The sequence below is a fragment of the Ctenopharyngodon idella genome, chromosome 21 (genome assembly GCF_019924925.1).
Source record: "Ctenopharyngodon idella isolate HZGC_01 chromosome 21, HZGC01, whole genome shotgun sequence".
Taxonomy (NCBI): Eukaryota; Metazoa; Chordata; class Actinopteri; order Cypriniformes; family Xenocyprididae; genus Ctenopharyngodon; species Ctenopharyngodon idella.
The window spans coordinates 16491754-16509724 of NC_067240.1; the positions used below are offsets into that span (position 1 = coordinate 16491754).

The 17971-nt window shown below is 36.0% G+C and overlaps 3 protein-coding genes across 3 annotated transcripts; 2 read left to right on the top strand and 1 right to left on the bottom strand.

Moving 5' to 3' along the window:
• The first annotated feature begins 1275 nt into the window (after positions 1–1275).
• On the top strand, positions 1276–7016 carry gng3 (guanine nucleotide binding protein (G protein), gamma 3). The gene is made up of 3 exons (XM_051878420.1): positions 1276–1454; positions 2706–2805; positions 5597–7016. The coding sequence occupies exons 2-3, from the start codon at positions 2707–2709 to the stop codon at positions 5723–5725; spliced, it is 228 nt and encodes a 75-aa protein (XP_051734380.1). The 5' UTR covers positions 1276–1454; position 2706; the 3' UTR covers positions 5726–7016.
• A 783-nt stretch (positions 7017–7799) lies between these two features.
• banf1 (BAF nuclear assembly factor 1) lies at positions 7800–9533 on the bottom strand. The gene is made up of 3 exons (XM_051878419.1): positions 9368–9533; positions 8579–8759; positions 7800–8485 (listed from the first exon to the last, which is right to left on the bottom strand). The coding sequence occupies exons 2-3, from the start codon at positions 8702–8704 to the stop codon at positions 8339–8341; spliced, it is 273 nt and encodes a 90-aa protein (XP_051734379.1). The 5' UTR covers positions 8705–8759; positions 9368–9533; the 3' UTR covers positions 7800–8338.
• A 3729-nt stretch (positions 9534–13262) lies between these two features.
• Positions 13263–17949, top strand: slc3a2b (solute carrier family 3 member 2b). The gene is made up of 9 exons (XM_051878416.1): positions 13263–13433; positions 14198–14435; positions 14548–14732; positions 15135–15308; positions 16132–16220; positions 16326–16465; positions 16676–16985; positions 17080–17136; positions 17226–17949. The coding sequence occupies exons 2-9, from the start codon at positions 14221–14223 to the stop codon at positions 17568–17570; spliced, it is 1515 nt and encodes a 504-aa protein (XP_051734376.1). The 5' UTR covers positions 13263–13433; positions 14198–14220; the 3' UTR covers positions 17571–17949.
• The last annotated feature ends 22 nt before the right edge of the window (positions 17950–17971 follow it).

Genomic DNA, 17971 nt, shown 5'->3' on the forward strand with positions numbered 1-17971 from the left:
ACAAAGTACATCTGTTCGATGCGTTTGCGTTTCAGCGTTGGTTTGCTTTAACGTTACAGTGCTGCGATTCAAAGACGTTGTTATTCATACGAATTGTTTTTTTTTTTGTTTTTTTTAAAAAAGTAAAATCCCAAAAACAAAACATAATCTATTTTTTTTAATGATTTTGATTTTGACGGATTTTTTTTGTTGCAAATATCTATCTTTACCTAAATAATAGGCTAAGGGCCAATGACGTGACACACATTTTAAGCAATAAAAAACAAAACAAATTAAAATACAATTCAAAAATGTTTTAATAACACCTAAAACACACTAAATTAAATTAAATTAAATTAAATTAAATTAAATTAAATTAAATTAAATTAAATAATAGAAGGTATAAAATCAATCTAATCATTTACCAGGCATGTTTTGTTTATGTCAAAAGAAAACGTATTGACTTATAATATGTTTTTACGTTATAATAATAGTAATCATCATCATCATCTTCGGCTCCGTCTGTCCCAAACTATTAATTTTTTTGTTGAAAATGGTATAAACGTTTTTTTTTTTGTTGTTTTTTCTTAATGTATAAAGTCAACATGAATACTGATATGACATTTTTAAACTGATATAAAAGTGTTTTAAACCACATATTTATCAACTTGGACACCTTCAGTGGAACTGAACCATGAATCAAAAACGTTAAATTTAATGTTGCTGAGCACCAATAAGAATCAGTCTCCCTTTATTCTTTCTTTCCCCACCAAATAATTCATATAACAGTATTCTCATTTCTCAGGAGGAAACTAGGGGGCAGATTTGCAACAATGTGAATGTAGCATAAGAATGAATGCAGTGGGAGGGATGTAAAGATGTGGGGGGTATAAAATCTTAACCAAGGTGGGAAAGACCACTGAGTCAAAATGGTGCCACAGTACAAGACAAAGAGGCTGAGACTGCAGCAGTTCCCATGGTAACAGTGAGAGGGAAGGCTCACTTATTCAGGAGGTTTTATCAGCATCACCGGCAATGAACAAAAGAAATGTTTTTTACTATCAAATGTTTCATTATAATTCTTGACGATATCGATCGACGTTAGATTTTAGTTCTTAATACACTGCTTTTCATCATTGAATTTCCCTCCCCCTTCCTCCACCCCATTCTGCTGGAAAGGTGGTATGAGCCGCCCCTCAGAATAAATCACTTCCAATAGCGCCCCCCTCCTTCTGGTTGGCACATTCCACTCACTGCAGAGGGGTGTTTTATGTATGTACCAAGAGACTGGTGTTCATTGTAGCAGAATTGCAGTGCACTGGACTGTACAGAACTGGGTAGCATCCACACTGTCTATGAGGGTGCGGTCCGGCTGCACTGAAAGCAACAACACAGGCAGATAGAGAGAGAGAGAGAGAGAAGGAATAAGAAAGAAGAGGAGGGCGAGATATCACCACAAGAGGAATTCAGCAAGGGTAAGAGAGGGGAAAGAGGGTAAAAAGGGCCCAGAATGACAAAAATAGACGAATACAGCCCTGTTGTATTTTTTATGCTTCTTGCTTTCCATTCACTCTCCATTCTTCTTTATATCCTTTTAAAGGCATTGCTTTAATTTCATTTGATAAATTTAAACACATTGCATATTTTTTTCCACATCATATTTAAGGGTCTTCCAAATGATTACTGATATCTGTTTGAGCATCTGTGATTGTCATTTCTGTATCTGGCCTAGTTTTTTTCTTGTTGTTTGTTTTTTGCTGTCTGCAACATGTGATTTCCATATCTACATATGCCTAAATGTTTACGTTCAATCAGATTATATTCAAAACGGCTGGTTTTTGTGTGCTATTGCTCAGAATAATATGGTATATTCCATGTGGTGATGGATCCCTGCAAGCACATCCTATGTGCAAAATGGGGCCGGCATTCCCCAATACACTGCTGAAATCCTCTTCAAAATCATTGATGCTACTCAGACCATTTTAGATAGATATATTGATATTTATATGATTATGAATCTATTTAAACACAACGATTTCTGAACATCACCTGGAAATGAAGGGTTTCAGGATGATGAAATGTGTTGCTATCCGATCATTGCTTTCCAAGGTGAGGTTTTGGTTTTCTAGGGCAGCAGCTTTTAGCAAAGCAGTAGTAAATGATACCAAGGGAGGAAAGACAGGAAGTGAAGGAGAGGTATGAGAGTCCTGGACCGCAGGAAGATGCTTCCATTAGTGAGGGACTGTGCACTATCAACAGTAACACTTTACAGTAAGGTTTAACATTAGATAACAACAACATGAACTAACAATGACACTCCTAAATCATTTTTTTAATCTTAGTTAATGTTAATTTCAACATTTCCTAATACATTATTAATAGTGTCTGTTAATATTATTTAATGAACCTGAGCTGAACAGTGAACAGTTGTTGTTTTTTTAAATAATGTTAACACAAGGATTAATAAATACTGTAACAAATGTTTTGTTCACTAGTTAAAACATCAACTAATATTAAAGGAACCTTATTACCGCAGAATCTGTACATAATTTTCCCTCTAATTCTCTATAATAGTAGTAGTAGCATCATGTATGTGAGCAGATTAGGCTGGCAAAAATATACTTGGCTGGCTTATAGGATAATGAACTTCTTAAACAAAATAAACAGATGCCTCATGTGCATTTTTGTGTTTCTAAGAGATTTTGCCTTGTTTGTGTATGTGGCAGGATGAAAGGAGACACCCCTGTGAACAGCACCATGAGCGTCGGTCAGGCTAGGAAGCTGGTGGAACAGCTGAAGATTGAAGCCAGTTTTTGTCGAATCAAGGTGAGGGTTGAAAATGTGGCAAGCAAGAATCAGATCAGTGGTAATCCTGCATGCCTATAAATGCGCCTTATTATACCAGCATGTACGTAACAGACTAATTTGTATCAGATGTGATCAAAGATCTAGAATCAGGTTAATAGGTATGACCTATTTCCACAATCCCCCTGGTAAAGTGTGTCCTACAAGTACAATTTGAAGCATTCAACAGTCTTTAAGCATTGACCTCAACCTTGCATTTCACTCATACAATGTTCTGTTTTACCTGAGAAATGAAGGTCAAGTGTCAAGTTGTATTTATTAAAGTATTAAATAGTTATTCATCATCAAAATTTAAAATAAAGATGTTTAGCTTACTTAAGGCAAGGCACTGCGGTCAAAACCATTGTTTTTTCATACACTGGTCTGAGATTTTGGGCTATATTTTGCTTCCATAACATGTCTTCTTTCAGACTACAGTGGAAAGAAAACATCCATAATACACATTTAAGCATTTATTTTAATAAACTTTATTTGTGTCTGTAGATTCCAATTTACAATGCATCTTCAAAGGCCGTTTTCTCAAAATGAGTTTTTTCACCTGCACTGAACCAGAAATATCCACTTCAATAGCACTTACATACACCAAAACTTCCAGTTCTGTATTCTATATTCAGAAGGTTTTTACAGAGGGAAAAGATACTTTTAAAAGAAATGCATCACAATATTGCATTACTACGCCCTAAAAAAAAGCAACTAATTGCATTACTTAGTTATATTTATGGAAAGTAATGTGTTATGTTACGTTTGCATTACTTTTTCTTATCTGGGCTGGGCTTGCTTGTTTGTTTTTTTAAAAACAAAACAAAAAAAGTTCTATTTTTGACAAATGTAAAGGCTCCTTCACACCAAAAATGAAATGAATAAGCCTCAGGCTGAAGGAAATGCAAATTAATGCCTGTACAGTAGAGGGTGTAGCTCAAACAAACCTTTCAGCTGTGCTGCCATTCTGGTTTTCAGAAGAAGTTCAACACTCTTACTTCAGTAATAAAAATAAAAATGAAACGTGATTTTTCTAAAGTCATATTTGCTTATTAGTATGGTTAAATTAGATAATCAAAGGTCAGCAGCAAAGACATTGTTTAATAAATTGAGATTAAATACATAAAGTATATATGTGTAATTTAACATTTAATTGTTGCAGGTTTGCATAATGTTCTGAGTTTGCATTTCACTGTTTTTATTCATTTTAAGGAATACTGAAGTTTTTTGCTCAAGTGAGATGAGTAAATGCATGCTCACATTTAGTCTAGAACTACAATAACCATCTGTTCACACAGTGCACACAATGCCTCTGCACTTCCTGATTTCTCTCAACATGGGGACAAGAGAGCTGTCAGTCAAATAGGAAAATTAAGTAACTTAAGTAATAAGTAACGCTACTTATTTGAAAAAGTAACTTTCTTATATTTTCTTATAAATTTAAAAGTAATGTGTTACTTTAGTTACTTAAAAAAGTAATCTGATTACGTAGCTTGCGTTACTTGTAACGCGTTACGCCCAACATTGCAGATTGATTGTTCATATATCATTCGCCTGTTTTATATAACATTTTTATTTCCTAAAAACATAGTGAAAATGCCCTCATGTTGTTCCAAACCTGTAAGACCTTCGTTCATCTTCATCTTCGGAACACAAATTAAGATATTTTTGATAAAATCCGATGTCTCAGTGAGGCCTCCATTCCCAGCAAGATAATTAACACTTTCAAATGCCCAGAAAGCTACTAAAGATGTATTTAAAACAGTTCATGTGACTACAGTGGTACAAGTACAATATCACAAGATATTGTTGAATAAAGTCGTTATTTTGTTTTTTGTTGCACAAAAAGTATTTTCGCTTCATAACATTAAGATTGAACCACTGTAGTCACATGAACTGTTTTAAATATATCTTTAGTACCTTTCTGGGCATTTGAAAGTCTAAATTATCTTGCTGGAAATGGAGGCCTCACTGAGCCATCAGATTTTATCAAAAATATCTTAATTTGTGTTCTGAAGATGAACGAAGGTCTTACGGGTGTGGAACGACATGAGGGTGAGTAATTAATGACAGAATTTTTTGGGTGAACTAACCCTTTAACCCCAATATGTCGACAAAATAAAACTAGAATGAATTTTAAATTTGGCTTTATAAAATGTTCAGATTTGTTCTGAAAATGTATACAAATGATTGCGGATTTAATTAGATAATGCCTCATTTGCATATTTAAACAGAGGATTTCATAAAACTAGTAATACAAAACAAGAGGCAGTTGTGGCCTAATGGTTTTGGAGTAACCTTATGGAGTCGGACTTGTAACCCGAAGGTCGTGGGTTTGAGTCTCAGTACCGGCAAGAAATGTAGGTGAGGGAGTGAATGAACAGTGCTCTCTTCCTTTCTCATTACCCACAACTGAGGTGCCCTTGAGCAAGGCACCTAACCCCCAAACACTCCCTGGCCGCCGCAGCAAAAATGGCTGCCCACTGCTCCGGGTGTGTGTTCATGGTGTGTGCGTGTTCAATACTCACTGCTTTGCGTACACTTGGATGGGTGAAATGCAGAGCACATATTCTGAGTATGGGACACCATACTTGGCTACACGTCACGTCACTCACTTCAGTTGTCTTAATGTACTGTGATTGATCAACTGGGGAATTATGGTAATTTCAGTTAGTTAAAATGTTTACCCTATTCACCTAGGGTCTCTTGCCTGAAAATCAATAGCTGTCCGAGCTTTTAAATGCGGCACTGACAATCTATCCTGCATTCTTAGGTGTCTAAAGCAGCGGCAGACTTGATGGCCTACTGTGATGCCCATGCATGCGAGGACCCTCTCATCACCCCTGTGCCCACTTCAGAAAACCCGTTCAGGGAGAAAAAGTTCTTCTGTGCTCTCCTCTGAGCAGGACACAGGAAGGGCAGGATTAGTCTCATTTAAATAATAATGATCATTTGTGTACGCACATCACACAACACAACACTCGACGAGACACGACACAGCAAAATAAATCCCAAATTAAGGTTCAATAAATTCAATGTGGTTTTTAAATTTCAGCAACTGACAGTGACAAATATTTACAAAATCATGTTCTTGAAGATATTTTTATTCTTCTGTTTTTTTGAGAAACCCTGTTCCTTTCAAGGGGACAAAATAACATAAAGATCAATGCAAATTGATCAGATCAAATGACACACTGATACACACATATGCAAGCACACAGTTTTTTAATCAAGCAAAAGGAAATAGGTGTGGGTCTGGATATTTCAATTATTTAAAATTTTATTATATTCGAAACATTTGTTGAGTTCTTCACATAGCATACTATGGTGATTAACAAATTCTGTATGTATATTTTGATTTTTTTAATGTTTTGTTTGAGCTGGCAATGTATACTGGTAGACATTTCTGGTTAAAGGGTTAGTTCACCTAAAAATGAAAATTCTGTCATTAATTACTCACCCTCATGTCATTCTACACCCGTAAGACTCTCTGACTCCTCCATAAATAGCAATTTAACCACCACTTTCAATGTATAATTCTCCTACGCTGTTTACGTTCAGCTTTTCCAGGAATGACACAGAAGAGAAGAAATTGTTGAATAAAGTCATTATGTTTGTTTTGCTGCAAAAAAGTATTTTCATCACTTCATAACATTAAGGTTGAACCACTGTAGTCACGTGGACTATATTAACAATGTCTTTAGTACCTTTCTGGGCCTTGAAAATGGTAGTTAAATTGCTGTCTATGGAGGAGACCGAGAGCTCTCAGATTTCATAAAAATATCTTCATTTGTGTTCCGAAGATGAACGAAGGTCTTACGGGTGTGGAACGGCATGAGGGTGAGTGATTAACGACAGAATTTTCATTTTTGGGTGAACTAACCCTGTAATTGGTAGAACTTTTAAAGTTTAGATCATTGTGAGAAAGTGCGGATGCGAATACCTACACAATAATACCACCAGTACATAGCACTCCTAAAGGGGTTTGTAAAATGATATTTATGCCCTAAAAACAATTGAATTTTTCCTGGCCACTTAAACAAGTGGTATCTAGTCTCTAAGAGTTGGAAATTAGCTCAAAAGATGAACTGTTGAAGAAAAATGTCAAGAGAACATCTGTCAAAAACTTGTGATAATGAATTAAAATACTGCAGAATCCAATGAGGGAATGAATAAAACTTTTAAACACATCACACTTATGTGTATAGCTTATTGAGATTTAGGAGAAAAATGAGTACACTACAGTTGAAAAGTAATAATTTAAAGAAATTATTACTTTTCTGCTATGACATTTAAATGAAAAATCAAAAGTGACAGTAAAGAATATGGTTTCCACAAAAATATTAAGAAGCACAACTGTTTTCAAATTTGATAAGAAATTTTTCTAGAGCACTAAATCAGCTATCAGAATGATTTCTGAAGGATCATGTGACACTGAAGACTGGAATAATGCTGAAAATTCAGCTTTGCCATTACAAAAAAAAAAAAAAAAAATTAAATACATTATTCAAAAATAAGTTATTTTAAATTGTAATATTTCTTTATACTGTAGTTTAGGTCAAATAAATACAGCCTTGGTGAGCACAAGAAACTTGCAAGAACGCTTAAAAGAAACTCGCCGACAAAATGTTTGAACAGTGATTTTTAAAACTCTAAAGTTAAATAAATCTCTTATTGAGCATAAACAGATAATTCCACTTTTGTAACAGCATGTTGAGATGGATTTAAATGTCTTTCATTCCACACACTCACAACACACCCTGCCACTGCCAGTTATTACTTTTGAGATTTTATTACAAAAGAACTAATATGCAAAACACAAAGGCTCAAAAATGGCCTTGGAGCCATAAGAACATTTATCAATGTTTCATTCAGATATCATTTTAAACATCTGAAAGCAGCAGATGTCAACAAAGATGAGTTAAGTGGCTACACTACACAGAATGAATCAGCCCACACATCTTCAGGTACACATGCACAGTTAAAACAAATCCATATTTTTATTAAGGCAATTTAAGGGTTGGGGAGCATAAAACCATATGGCAATATCACAGCATGGGATCCTTTGGAGAATACATATAGAGAACAGTGACAAGTTCACAAACCTTAAAAAGCTTAATAGCAGTGCGGCACATTGCCAGTTAAAACCTGCAAATGGCATCATAAACAAAGTGAAATCTGTGTTGTGCCCTGCAAATGTGTATTTGCACTACTGGTGTATGCACATATGTACAGTCTGGGATCGAACTGCATATGATGAGTGGATTTTTGGATAATTTGTATCATTCCACGAAAACTAAAGATCCAGTGTGAATGATGTTTGAAAAAAGAAGAAGCAGTGATAATTTAACAAGTGTACCCATCTAGAGACCTTCTAGTGCTTCTACAATTCTGGGCTAAGAGTTAATATTAATACATCCAAAAATAAATGTCAAAAAAGTCTAATTGATAGTGTGAGGTAAATGTATTCAGTATACATGGGGGGGGGATGAAGATACAACAACTTTAGAGTCAACTACAGGAAAGAGTCACACCACTCTCGCAGACAGCCATAACAGTCGCCTTGCTGTTTGGTGTTGGCTCCACATGTATCTTTCAACCATTCCCGAAACAACTCCTCATCTTTCCTCAGTACCAGAAACTGTCCTAGGACAACATATGCCTGTAGGAAGAAACATGAAAGTGAAAGAAAAGTGTCAGTTTCATGATCAAAGGGCTGACTTCAGTATATATGAAACATCTTGGTAAATCTCACCTTGTCAAAGCCCTTCTCTTCCAATCTCTTTCCTAGAACTTCCCCAATTCCTGCTAGTGCATTCACAGACTTCTCCCCCATGGGCTCTGCCACAAAGTCCTTGTGTTTTTGTGATGTTGACGACATTGTTGTTTTGTATTAAGAGAGGGTTGCAGGAATTCAAGTTGACTCTATTCAATGGCTTAAAGAGGAGAAACAAGATCTTGTATTAAAAGTCATGATTTCTTAATACTACAAGTTAAAAGAAAATACTACACACTGAACGTATTAAAAAACAAACAAATAACGAAAAAAAAAAAAAAAAAACTTCAGATATCATACTTTGTTATAAGTTTCAGCTATACCCTCGAAATAAATATGCATTATTGACAAACAAGCGGATCTCCTACCACACAGACTATATATGAGCATTTCATAAAACCCGCATGTATTATATACCGAACACCGAGAATGTAAAGTGAAGGTAAGCTACTGAACTACTGGGAAAAGGAAAGTGAAAACTACACGATCACAAGGAAATAATCATAACAAAACCAATAATACAACGGGAAGATAATAGCCAAACTAATACATGATTATGATGACAATAAGCAGTTTATAAGAGTGAGTTCTCTTAATTTACACGTTTTGGGGTCCCGCCTCATTTCTTCGCGTTCAGCGCCAAACAACGACAGCTGACACGCCATTCTCCATTCAATTAAAAATAATACAACTTAAGTGGCAAACACAACAGTATCCATAAAGGAACTTGCAGCCGCAACTTAAAATACACCATATTTCATATCATACCTGGACACTTTCATCGAGAAATTTCGATCCTCATCCGCAGACGCCGCGCTATTCACAGACTCAATGCGCCCAAAATAACCCACGCAGCGCTGCTTCCTGATCCCGCCTTTAGGACGAACATCGCCACTTCCGCTCTTACGATGCTCCTATTTAAAGAGACACCGACCCCTGGTGGCTCCGGCTATTTATTGGAAACAGACTGTAAACAATATCACAAACATTGAAGGAATATTATTATTTTTATTATTATTCAAATTTGTTAAAAACTATTAACAAAAAAATCAGTCTTTTTTGTTTTGGACAAGCTGAAAGTGTCTAAATCCCAGTTTACCTGGTTTAAACTGGGTTTTTCCCCCCTCGAATTTTGAAAAAAAAAAACTTAACTTTGCAGTATATTTCTATTTTATTATCGCACAGATTATTCTCAGCATTTTGGAGCATTTGCCAAAAATCTAATTTCACTACAAATGACATTAATATAAAAGTACTGCTTATCTTGTAATCTTTTGGAGAACTTGACTTCACATTGCACAAAACATAATAAAGCACAAATATATTTTAAGAATTTGCACATGGTGTATTACCTGCCTTGCCTGTTTTTTTTTTTTTGTTTTTTTTAAATAAATCACATAAAATAGGGCTTAAGTATATAGTATTGGATTACAACCCGAATTCCGGAAATGTTGGGACGTTTTTAAATTTGAATAAAATGAAAACTAAAAGACTTTCAAATCACATGAGCCAATATTCTATTCACAATAGAACATAGATAACATAACAAATGTTTAAACTGAGAAATGTTACAATTTTATGCACAAAATGAGCTCATTTCAAATTTGATGCCTGCTACAGGTCTCAAAATAGTTGGGACGAGGGCATGTTTACCATGGTGTAGCATCTTCTCTTCTTTTCAAAACAGTGTGAAGACGTCTGGGCATCGAGGTTATGAGTTTCTGGAGTTTTGGTGTTGGAATTTGGTCCCATTCTTGCCTGATATAGGTTTCCAGCTGCTGAAGAGTTTGTGGTCGTCTTTGATGTATTTTTCTCTATAGGTGAAAGATCTGAACTGCAGACAGGCCAATTCAGCACCCGGACTCTTCTACGACGAAGCCATGCTGTTGTAATAGCTGCAGTATGTGGTTTTGCATTGTCCTGCTGAAATACACAAGGCCTTCCCTAAAATAGACGTCGCCTGGAGGGGAGCATATGTTGCTCTAAAACCTTTATATACCTTATACCTTTCCCAATTTTTCCAGAATTCGGGTTGTAGTATTGGATTACAAACAATTATATTAATAAGAAAGGTAGGATTATTTGAACATCATTTTTTTTTTTATAAATAATTAAAATTCTACATAATATCAGCATATATTATTCTTAAATCCTTAATTAAAGCAATGGGGTCTCTGAAGATTTTCATTTGAGTATCATGCTTAAGTGTATAAATTAAATCAGTACAGATTGTCTGCAAAAACGGGCAAGGTCTGGAAGAGAACACACTTCTCACATGAACACCAGGGGGCAGAGATACATTAAAAAACACTTCCAACAACAGCGCTGACAAATGAATTTTTATGCCATGAAGAAATGTGTGAAAAAACAGTTGTTGATTTACACCAATCATTTCGTCAGTTGCACAAATCAGAGTTGGTGAACAATTTTTATGTTTTTTTATTTGGTTAATATGCCTACATCTAATCATTTTTTGTTTACCAGTACTAATGAATTACTTGTAAGGATACCTCAAGAGCACATTTTGGGGAGAATATTTCAGATGTCTCATGCTGATCATGCGTAACCATCATGATATGATCATGAAGCTATGTCATCTCCCAGGCTCCAGTCCAAGAATTGGTGCTGCGAATAGGCTACTAGCCTGGAATGGAAAGAGGGCTCAGCATGCTGACTGGCATGGTCAAAAAGTGTCTTGGCATATGAAAAGGTTGCTAAACCCCTAACTGCACCACAAACCACTTGGTTTGATTTAGTTTTGTTTAAATGAATGATTTTTTTTCTTTTCACTTCTGTTTACTCAGTGGTTTGTGTAATGTTGATTGGCTTAGTCCCTTCCAGCATGCTTGATTGATTTCTGGAGAGATGATCAAGGACAGCGCAAATGAGCACTTATGGTCTTTTGTTCTCAAGTTTTTACTACTCTCACATCTTCTCTGATTTCATTAACATGTATTGTATTCTTGATGTATTCTTGATAAGAAACCACAGTTTCTCGGCAAACCAAATGGAAGAAAACTTTTGTTCCTGCTTGTAAGCCACAGGTCAGAACCATGTGTCTTTAATGAGCATTGGACACAATGTGCTCTGATGTGTTTACATGATATCTGAGACTGGAGGGAGGGGCTTCATTCTGAAATCGTTTTAACTTATGCTCACTTATGTCTCCCTATTTGAAAAAACAAAAAAAAAACACGTGCTATAGAAGTTTGTGTTGTACATATAGTGCTCCACAAATGTCCAGACAATTACACAATATACCTTTGTGTTTCTACAAAAATAATATGTTAACCCATACTCATGTTAGGCAAAGTTGTAGTCAAATAATATACATTCTCTTATCAAAATAGCAGCACGTGTTGACCTCAATGTCTAGGTGGTTAAGTCCCTGCTGTTAGATCATATTTCAGTTTTCCTGATGGGTGCTAGGAGACACATGGAAGCACAGTCCTCTGTAAGTTTTGAATGTTTTTCTGAAGCATAGGTCTGTACTGCATTGAATGGGCTTTTTTTTTTATCACTATAGGAGCACAAAAGACAAGCAAATAAGGACAACAGAAGTTATTAAAGACTTTAAAACCATGAGGGTTTTATACATTTAGAATTTTTTTTGAATCTGTGCTCTTGTATTTCTTTTGCTGGTTCATCAATTCATAAACTGATGAAGCATTTTTACTGTACTCTGTCTATTGTAAATTCAAATAAGAGCTTATTGCATTTAATCTGGCTTAGCTGCTTAAATGAACAAAGCACATATTTAGGGTAAAGGTTGAGCAAATCTTTTGTTGAATATTACCAGTATATTTACCCACATTGAATATTTTGAGCATTTTTTCACTTAGTGGTCTTATTTTATAATACATTAAACAACAAACAAATTAGGCTACACTATACATATGAAACCTATTATAAATACAGCATGGTTATAGAACAATTTGGGTAAGCGGTAGACTTCGAGGACCGATAAGAGCACTGAAGAACTGACTGAACTGTACATTGAGATTCCTGTTTACAATGTATTATGCTGTTTTTAAGAACTTTCTTGGAAAGAAACTCAACACCTTCAACCCCCTAACATGTTTATGGAGGTCTTGTACAGTCACGAAAACAACAGGGAGGAGAAAGAATTAGGTAGTAATGACAGGGTCCTTTAAGGTGGACTATCTAAAATGCTACAAAACTGGATTTTCTGCCTGAAATGCAGGTTAACATCCCCCTACAGAAACAACAAGTTGAGCATTGTTGAATTAATTGGTTTGCTTTCTCTATACATGACACAGATATAATACTACATTTATGAGTCTCAAAAAATGTATAACTGACAACAATAATAACTGACTGCTTCAGCTTTGATGTGCCTGTTGCACTCGATTCACACCGTGGACGAATCGATTCGTAAGTGAATCATTATTTTGAGTAGGATCTTTAGAGGTAAATAGAAGATCTGACTGATGTAAAGAAAATTAAATTACTTTAACCGACTTAAAAAGCAAAAATGTAGCAGAAAATATAAATAAAACATACTGGAAATATGTTTTCGGTCCCATTATATGTCAGTATTATCATTATGCGAAGGAACAGGTTTCTTTGAAACGAATTGTTTAAAATTGATTCGTGAAAATATTGTAGGCTATCACCCGTCTGAAATCAGCTTTTGTGCTGTTCCCCCTTAAAAGTGGGCGGAGAAAATTGCGACTCAGACTCTTTGCCTTATAAAAAGCTTGAGCATCACTGTGAATACAGACACAAAAGATACCAGCGAACATCAACTGGATATTCCCTATTTATTACAGACGGTTTAAACGAAGATTTCATCAGTACTCTAGTACAGCTGGTAAGATCTGTTCTTGTTCCAATTATTTTTGCGTAGTTCCTACATTTGCCAGCGTCCTTGATATTTGCGAGTACTACGAGCCACACATTATTGTTTATTCACATTTAAAAGAACTATAACGTTGGTATGTTTCTGATTTAAACTGTTTATTATTCACTAACCGGTGTTAATTGAGGCTGAATGAGTCCGTGAACGGTCAGGCGCAAACAGAACTGGACCAATCCGGTTTTCAAAATGTCACGCTACCATCAGCAATGGAGTTTCCTTTGAAAACTACTGTTTTGAGCGAATCGATAATGTTATATTTAATTAAAGCTCACAAAAACAATATTTAGCCATACGTCATTTATATATTTTATATATATATATATATATATATATATATATATTATATATTATATATAATTTGAATAAATTCGATGAGTGTAGATATGCTGATCTGGCACCCGGCATTTGGTTGCTATGTCTACGGTCACTGGAGGCTTAATCTGGATTAACTGTTGTTTTTTTTCTAACAGAGCCCAAATCTGTCTAGACTGCCAAAAAGCCTTGGTGAAATCGTGTCATTCGGGTATTAGTACATCTGTCATAAATCGTTTTTTGTCCATTCTCCGCGTGAATTGGTTAGGTGATGCAACCTTCAGCGTGTCTTGCCTGAATGCGGCAACGTGTCATGCCCATGACGTCAAACATGTGCTTCCTCAACATGGTGCCGTGAGGACAGTGATGTGCTTGCTGCTAATGTAATTGCATTTTAATTCCAGGACATTCAACATAAACTGACAAAATGAGCAACAGTACTGAAGTGGATATGAAAGATGTGGAGCTAAATGAGGTGGAGCAGGAGAAGCAGCCCATGACCGAGGGAGAGGCTGGAAATAATTATGCCATCTCGCCTGTAAGTGAGAAGAATGGCATTGTGAAGGTGAAGATTCCAGATGAGGAGACTAAATTCACTGGGTTATCCAAAGAAGAACTCATGAAAGTAGCCGGAACACCAGGGTATGACACGCACCATGGTTAAACCTCATTTACTTTAAGTTAGATCTTGGTGTTGATTTTGCAGTTTGCAGGTACTCGGATGATTTAATCACTGTTGTCTATTCTTGAATAGGTGGGTTAAAGTTCGTTGGGCACTTCTGATTCTGTTCTGGCTTGGTTGGCTGGGCATGCTGGCTGGCGCTATTGCCATCATTATTCAAGCTCCTCGATGCAAGCCCCTTCCTGAGATGAACTGGTGGAACTATGGACCACTGTACCAGATTGGAGACGTGAAAGCCTTTGCTTCAAACCTGGAAGGTAAAGACAGACCGCTCCATGGGCCAACACCCATTCAACTGAAATGGATCTTATGGGATGGAGGGAGTGTTAATGGATTGCAGGGTTGGGTCAGTTTAGGTATTCAAGGCGGATTTCAGTCTCTGAACATGTTTAAATGCATAATTACTCTTTCCTTGTGCTGCTGAATCGACAAATCTTATTTCCTCCCTCATTCACTTGCATGCCATTCTGTTTGCTCAGCTCATATATCAGTCTGCGAACTATATTAAGGGAATATCATAACTGATTTTAAAGTACGGATTGCAGATCTTCTTTAAATGCATATCTTTTAATGAATAATGTTAGGTACAGTGAAGTTAGTATTAACATGGATGTGGTCTGTGATCTGAATCTCTCATGTTTATTTTCTTTTTCCCTCAGGTTTGACTGAAAAGGTTCAGACGATGGATGAGGTGAAGGTGAAGGGTTTTATCATAGGCCCGATCCATGTGTCCAGTGCCGACAAGCCCGAGGATCTGAACTTGACTGAGATTTCCAAAGAGGCTGGTAATGCGGATCAGTTTACAAAACTAATCCAGGCGGCACACAGAAGAGGTGAGCTAGAGTTGACTGTACTATAAAATACTATAAAATGTAGTATTTGCTATGTATTGTATCTTGATGGTTTTTATTTTTAAAGGACTTTATTCTGACACCATAATTTTATTAGTGCATATAATAATTTACTATTTATTAAATAACCTTTACTATTTATTAAAGAATCCTGAAATGTATCTGTTTCTACAAAAATTAACTGTTTTTCAGCATTGATAATAAGTTAAAGATGTTTCTTTAGCACCAAATCGGCATATTCGAGTGATTTCTGAAGGATCATGTGATGCTGAACACTGGCTTCTAAAAATTCAGCTTTATCATCACAGGAATAAATTACATTTTAAAATATATTAAAATAGAAAATCGTTATTTTAAATTGTAATACCGGGACATTAGTAAATTAGTGGTCAAAACATAATTGAAATCTCATTTATTATCTAAATCTAATTAATAAATAGGGACAAGTTTTTGTTGTGGGTTCCAAATACTTTTTGTAATAATTATCAATAATGTTTGAAATAATTACTAAACTGGTTTAAAAACAATTCACTCACACACACAAGAAAATCATACTATAAAAAAATAGTAAATGGTAAGCATTTTAAATACAAAATGGTATTATAACAAAATTATGACTTTACAAAAACACATTACAAAAATAAAACAAATGTGAAAATTTATAAGTAAAAAAAGTAAGGACATATTGCCCTCTTTCTGGGGACATTTTGGTTTAACACACACACACACACAAAAAAAAGGCAAATATCAGATGTAGTTTCTTGTTTTCACTCCTCTTCAATTAAATGTTTGTGATCACTCCTAGGTATCTCTGTTGTTTTGGACCTTACCCCTAACTATAAAGGAGTAGAGCCCTGGTTTGCCGGTGATGCTGTCAGCACGTTGGAACTTGAGGTATGACTGTGAGCAAAAAGATCTGGATAACTTCTTTGCCCAATAATTTTATGTTGTTCTGTACTTGAGTTTCCAGAGTAAAAATTATGATCCTTGTCTTTGCAGCCTGCTCTGAGGCACTGGCTAGAAAAAGGTGTTGATGGGTTCCTCTTCTACGGTGTCGAGAAGGTTTCCACTGCACCCCTTTGGAGGGATGTAGAAGGCCTTTTCCACAATCGGACAGAATCCGATGGAAAAACTAAAAAGTGAGCACTCCACAGTTGATTTTTCTTAAGTCTTCATGAATGTACTCATACATTCTCCTTGTGAAGTAAAGGAGCCACCTTGTGGTAGTTGGTAGCAACTAGTGGGCTGTTTATTTGTGTGAAGTTGTGTTGCCAACCAAATTGCTCCATTTGATACTTTTTTTTTTTATTATTAAATAACTTCAACCTTACTGACTTTTTTCCTTCTAGGGTCTTAATTGGGGTTACAGAGAAATCCTCTCCTGAAGACATAGCTGCTGTGTTGAACACAACTGGTGTTGACCTGCTCCTCACTGGTGCTCTAAGGAACAGATCTGCTCTGGAAGTTGCCCATTCCGTTGATCACTTGTATTCCACTTACAATCAGACCCGGTTGGCTTGGAACATTGGTGGGCGTATTGCTGGACACCTGGCTTCAATAGTGGGGGTTGCCAAAGTCAAGTTGAGTCAACTGCTGCTGCTCACCCTGCCAGGCACACCAGTGTTTAATTATGGGGATGAGATTGGACTGGAAGATGAGGTAAGTCAAATGAACATTTTTATCAAGAGTAGGCAGCAGGTCCAAGTGTTTTCCAAGAGCAGATCCTAAAATGTTGCGTTATCCTTCCATTTAGTTTCCCAAAAACCCAAACATGGTGTGGAACTTCTCTGACACCACCACGATTCCGAAGGTAAGGAGCTTGTGCACAAATCTCCAGAGTTACAACATTCAATATTGTGTCTGGCAGTTTTAGTAAAATTTTCATTGTTTGCTTTACAGAACAAGCTGGAAGAAATGAGCACTTTCCGTTCGTTCTTCAAGACTGTGAGTGAAAAAAGATCGAAGGAGCGCTCTCTGCAGCATGGAGAATACTTGCCTTTGTTCAGCTCGACCTTCGCCATGGCCTATGTGCGAAAGTGGGACCAGAATGAACGCTACCTCATTGCACTCAACTGGCACTCAAATGAAACGGTCACTTTTCAGCTGAAGCATGCTGAGATTCCTGAATATGCTACAGTAGTGTTTAGTACTGATGATAAAGATAATGATAAAGAGCTTAAACTTTCAGAACTAAAGGTGAAGCCAGAACAGGGTGTAATGCTGAAGTTTCCTTACAAATCCTAAAGGCACACTTTAAATTCGTAGTTAGAGGACATGGATTTGGCCTTTGTTACAATATGTCATTTTTAGTACATAAACACTGGCATACAGCATCAGATTGTACTGTTAAATGCATCACATGCACTGCATGACTACTAAACAACTCTAAGCTGGTAGTTTTTCTGTTACATAGCATACATTCCATAGAAAGAAACGTCATTTTAATTTAAACCTTTTTTTATATATTTTTTTTTTAGTTTTTCAAATGTGGAATTCTGCACATGAAAAATGTTCACGTGTCCTAGAGTCAATCTTAAATGATTGTTTCTTCTATGTAATGGGGGGGGGGAAGAAGATGCTTGAAAATGAAAGCTGTGGACAATAAATTAAGTGGAGCAATTCATCTTTGTTGTCATTGTGTTACT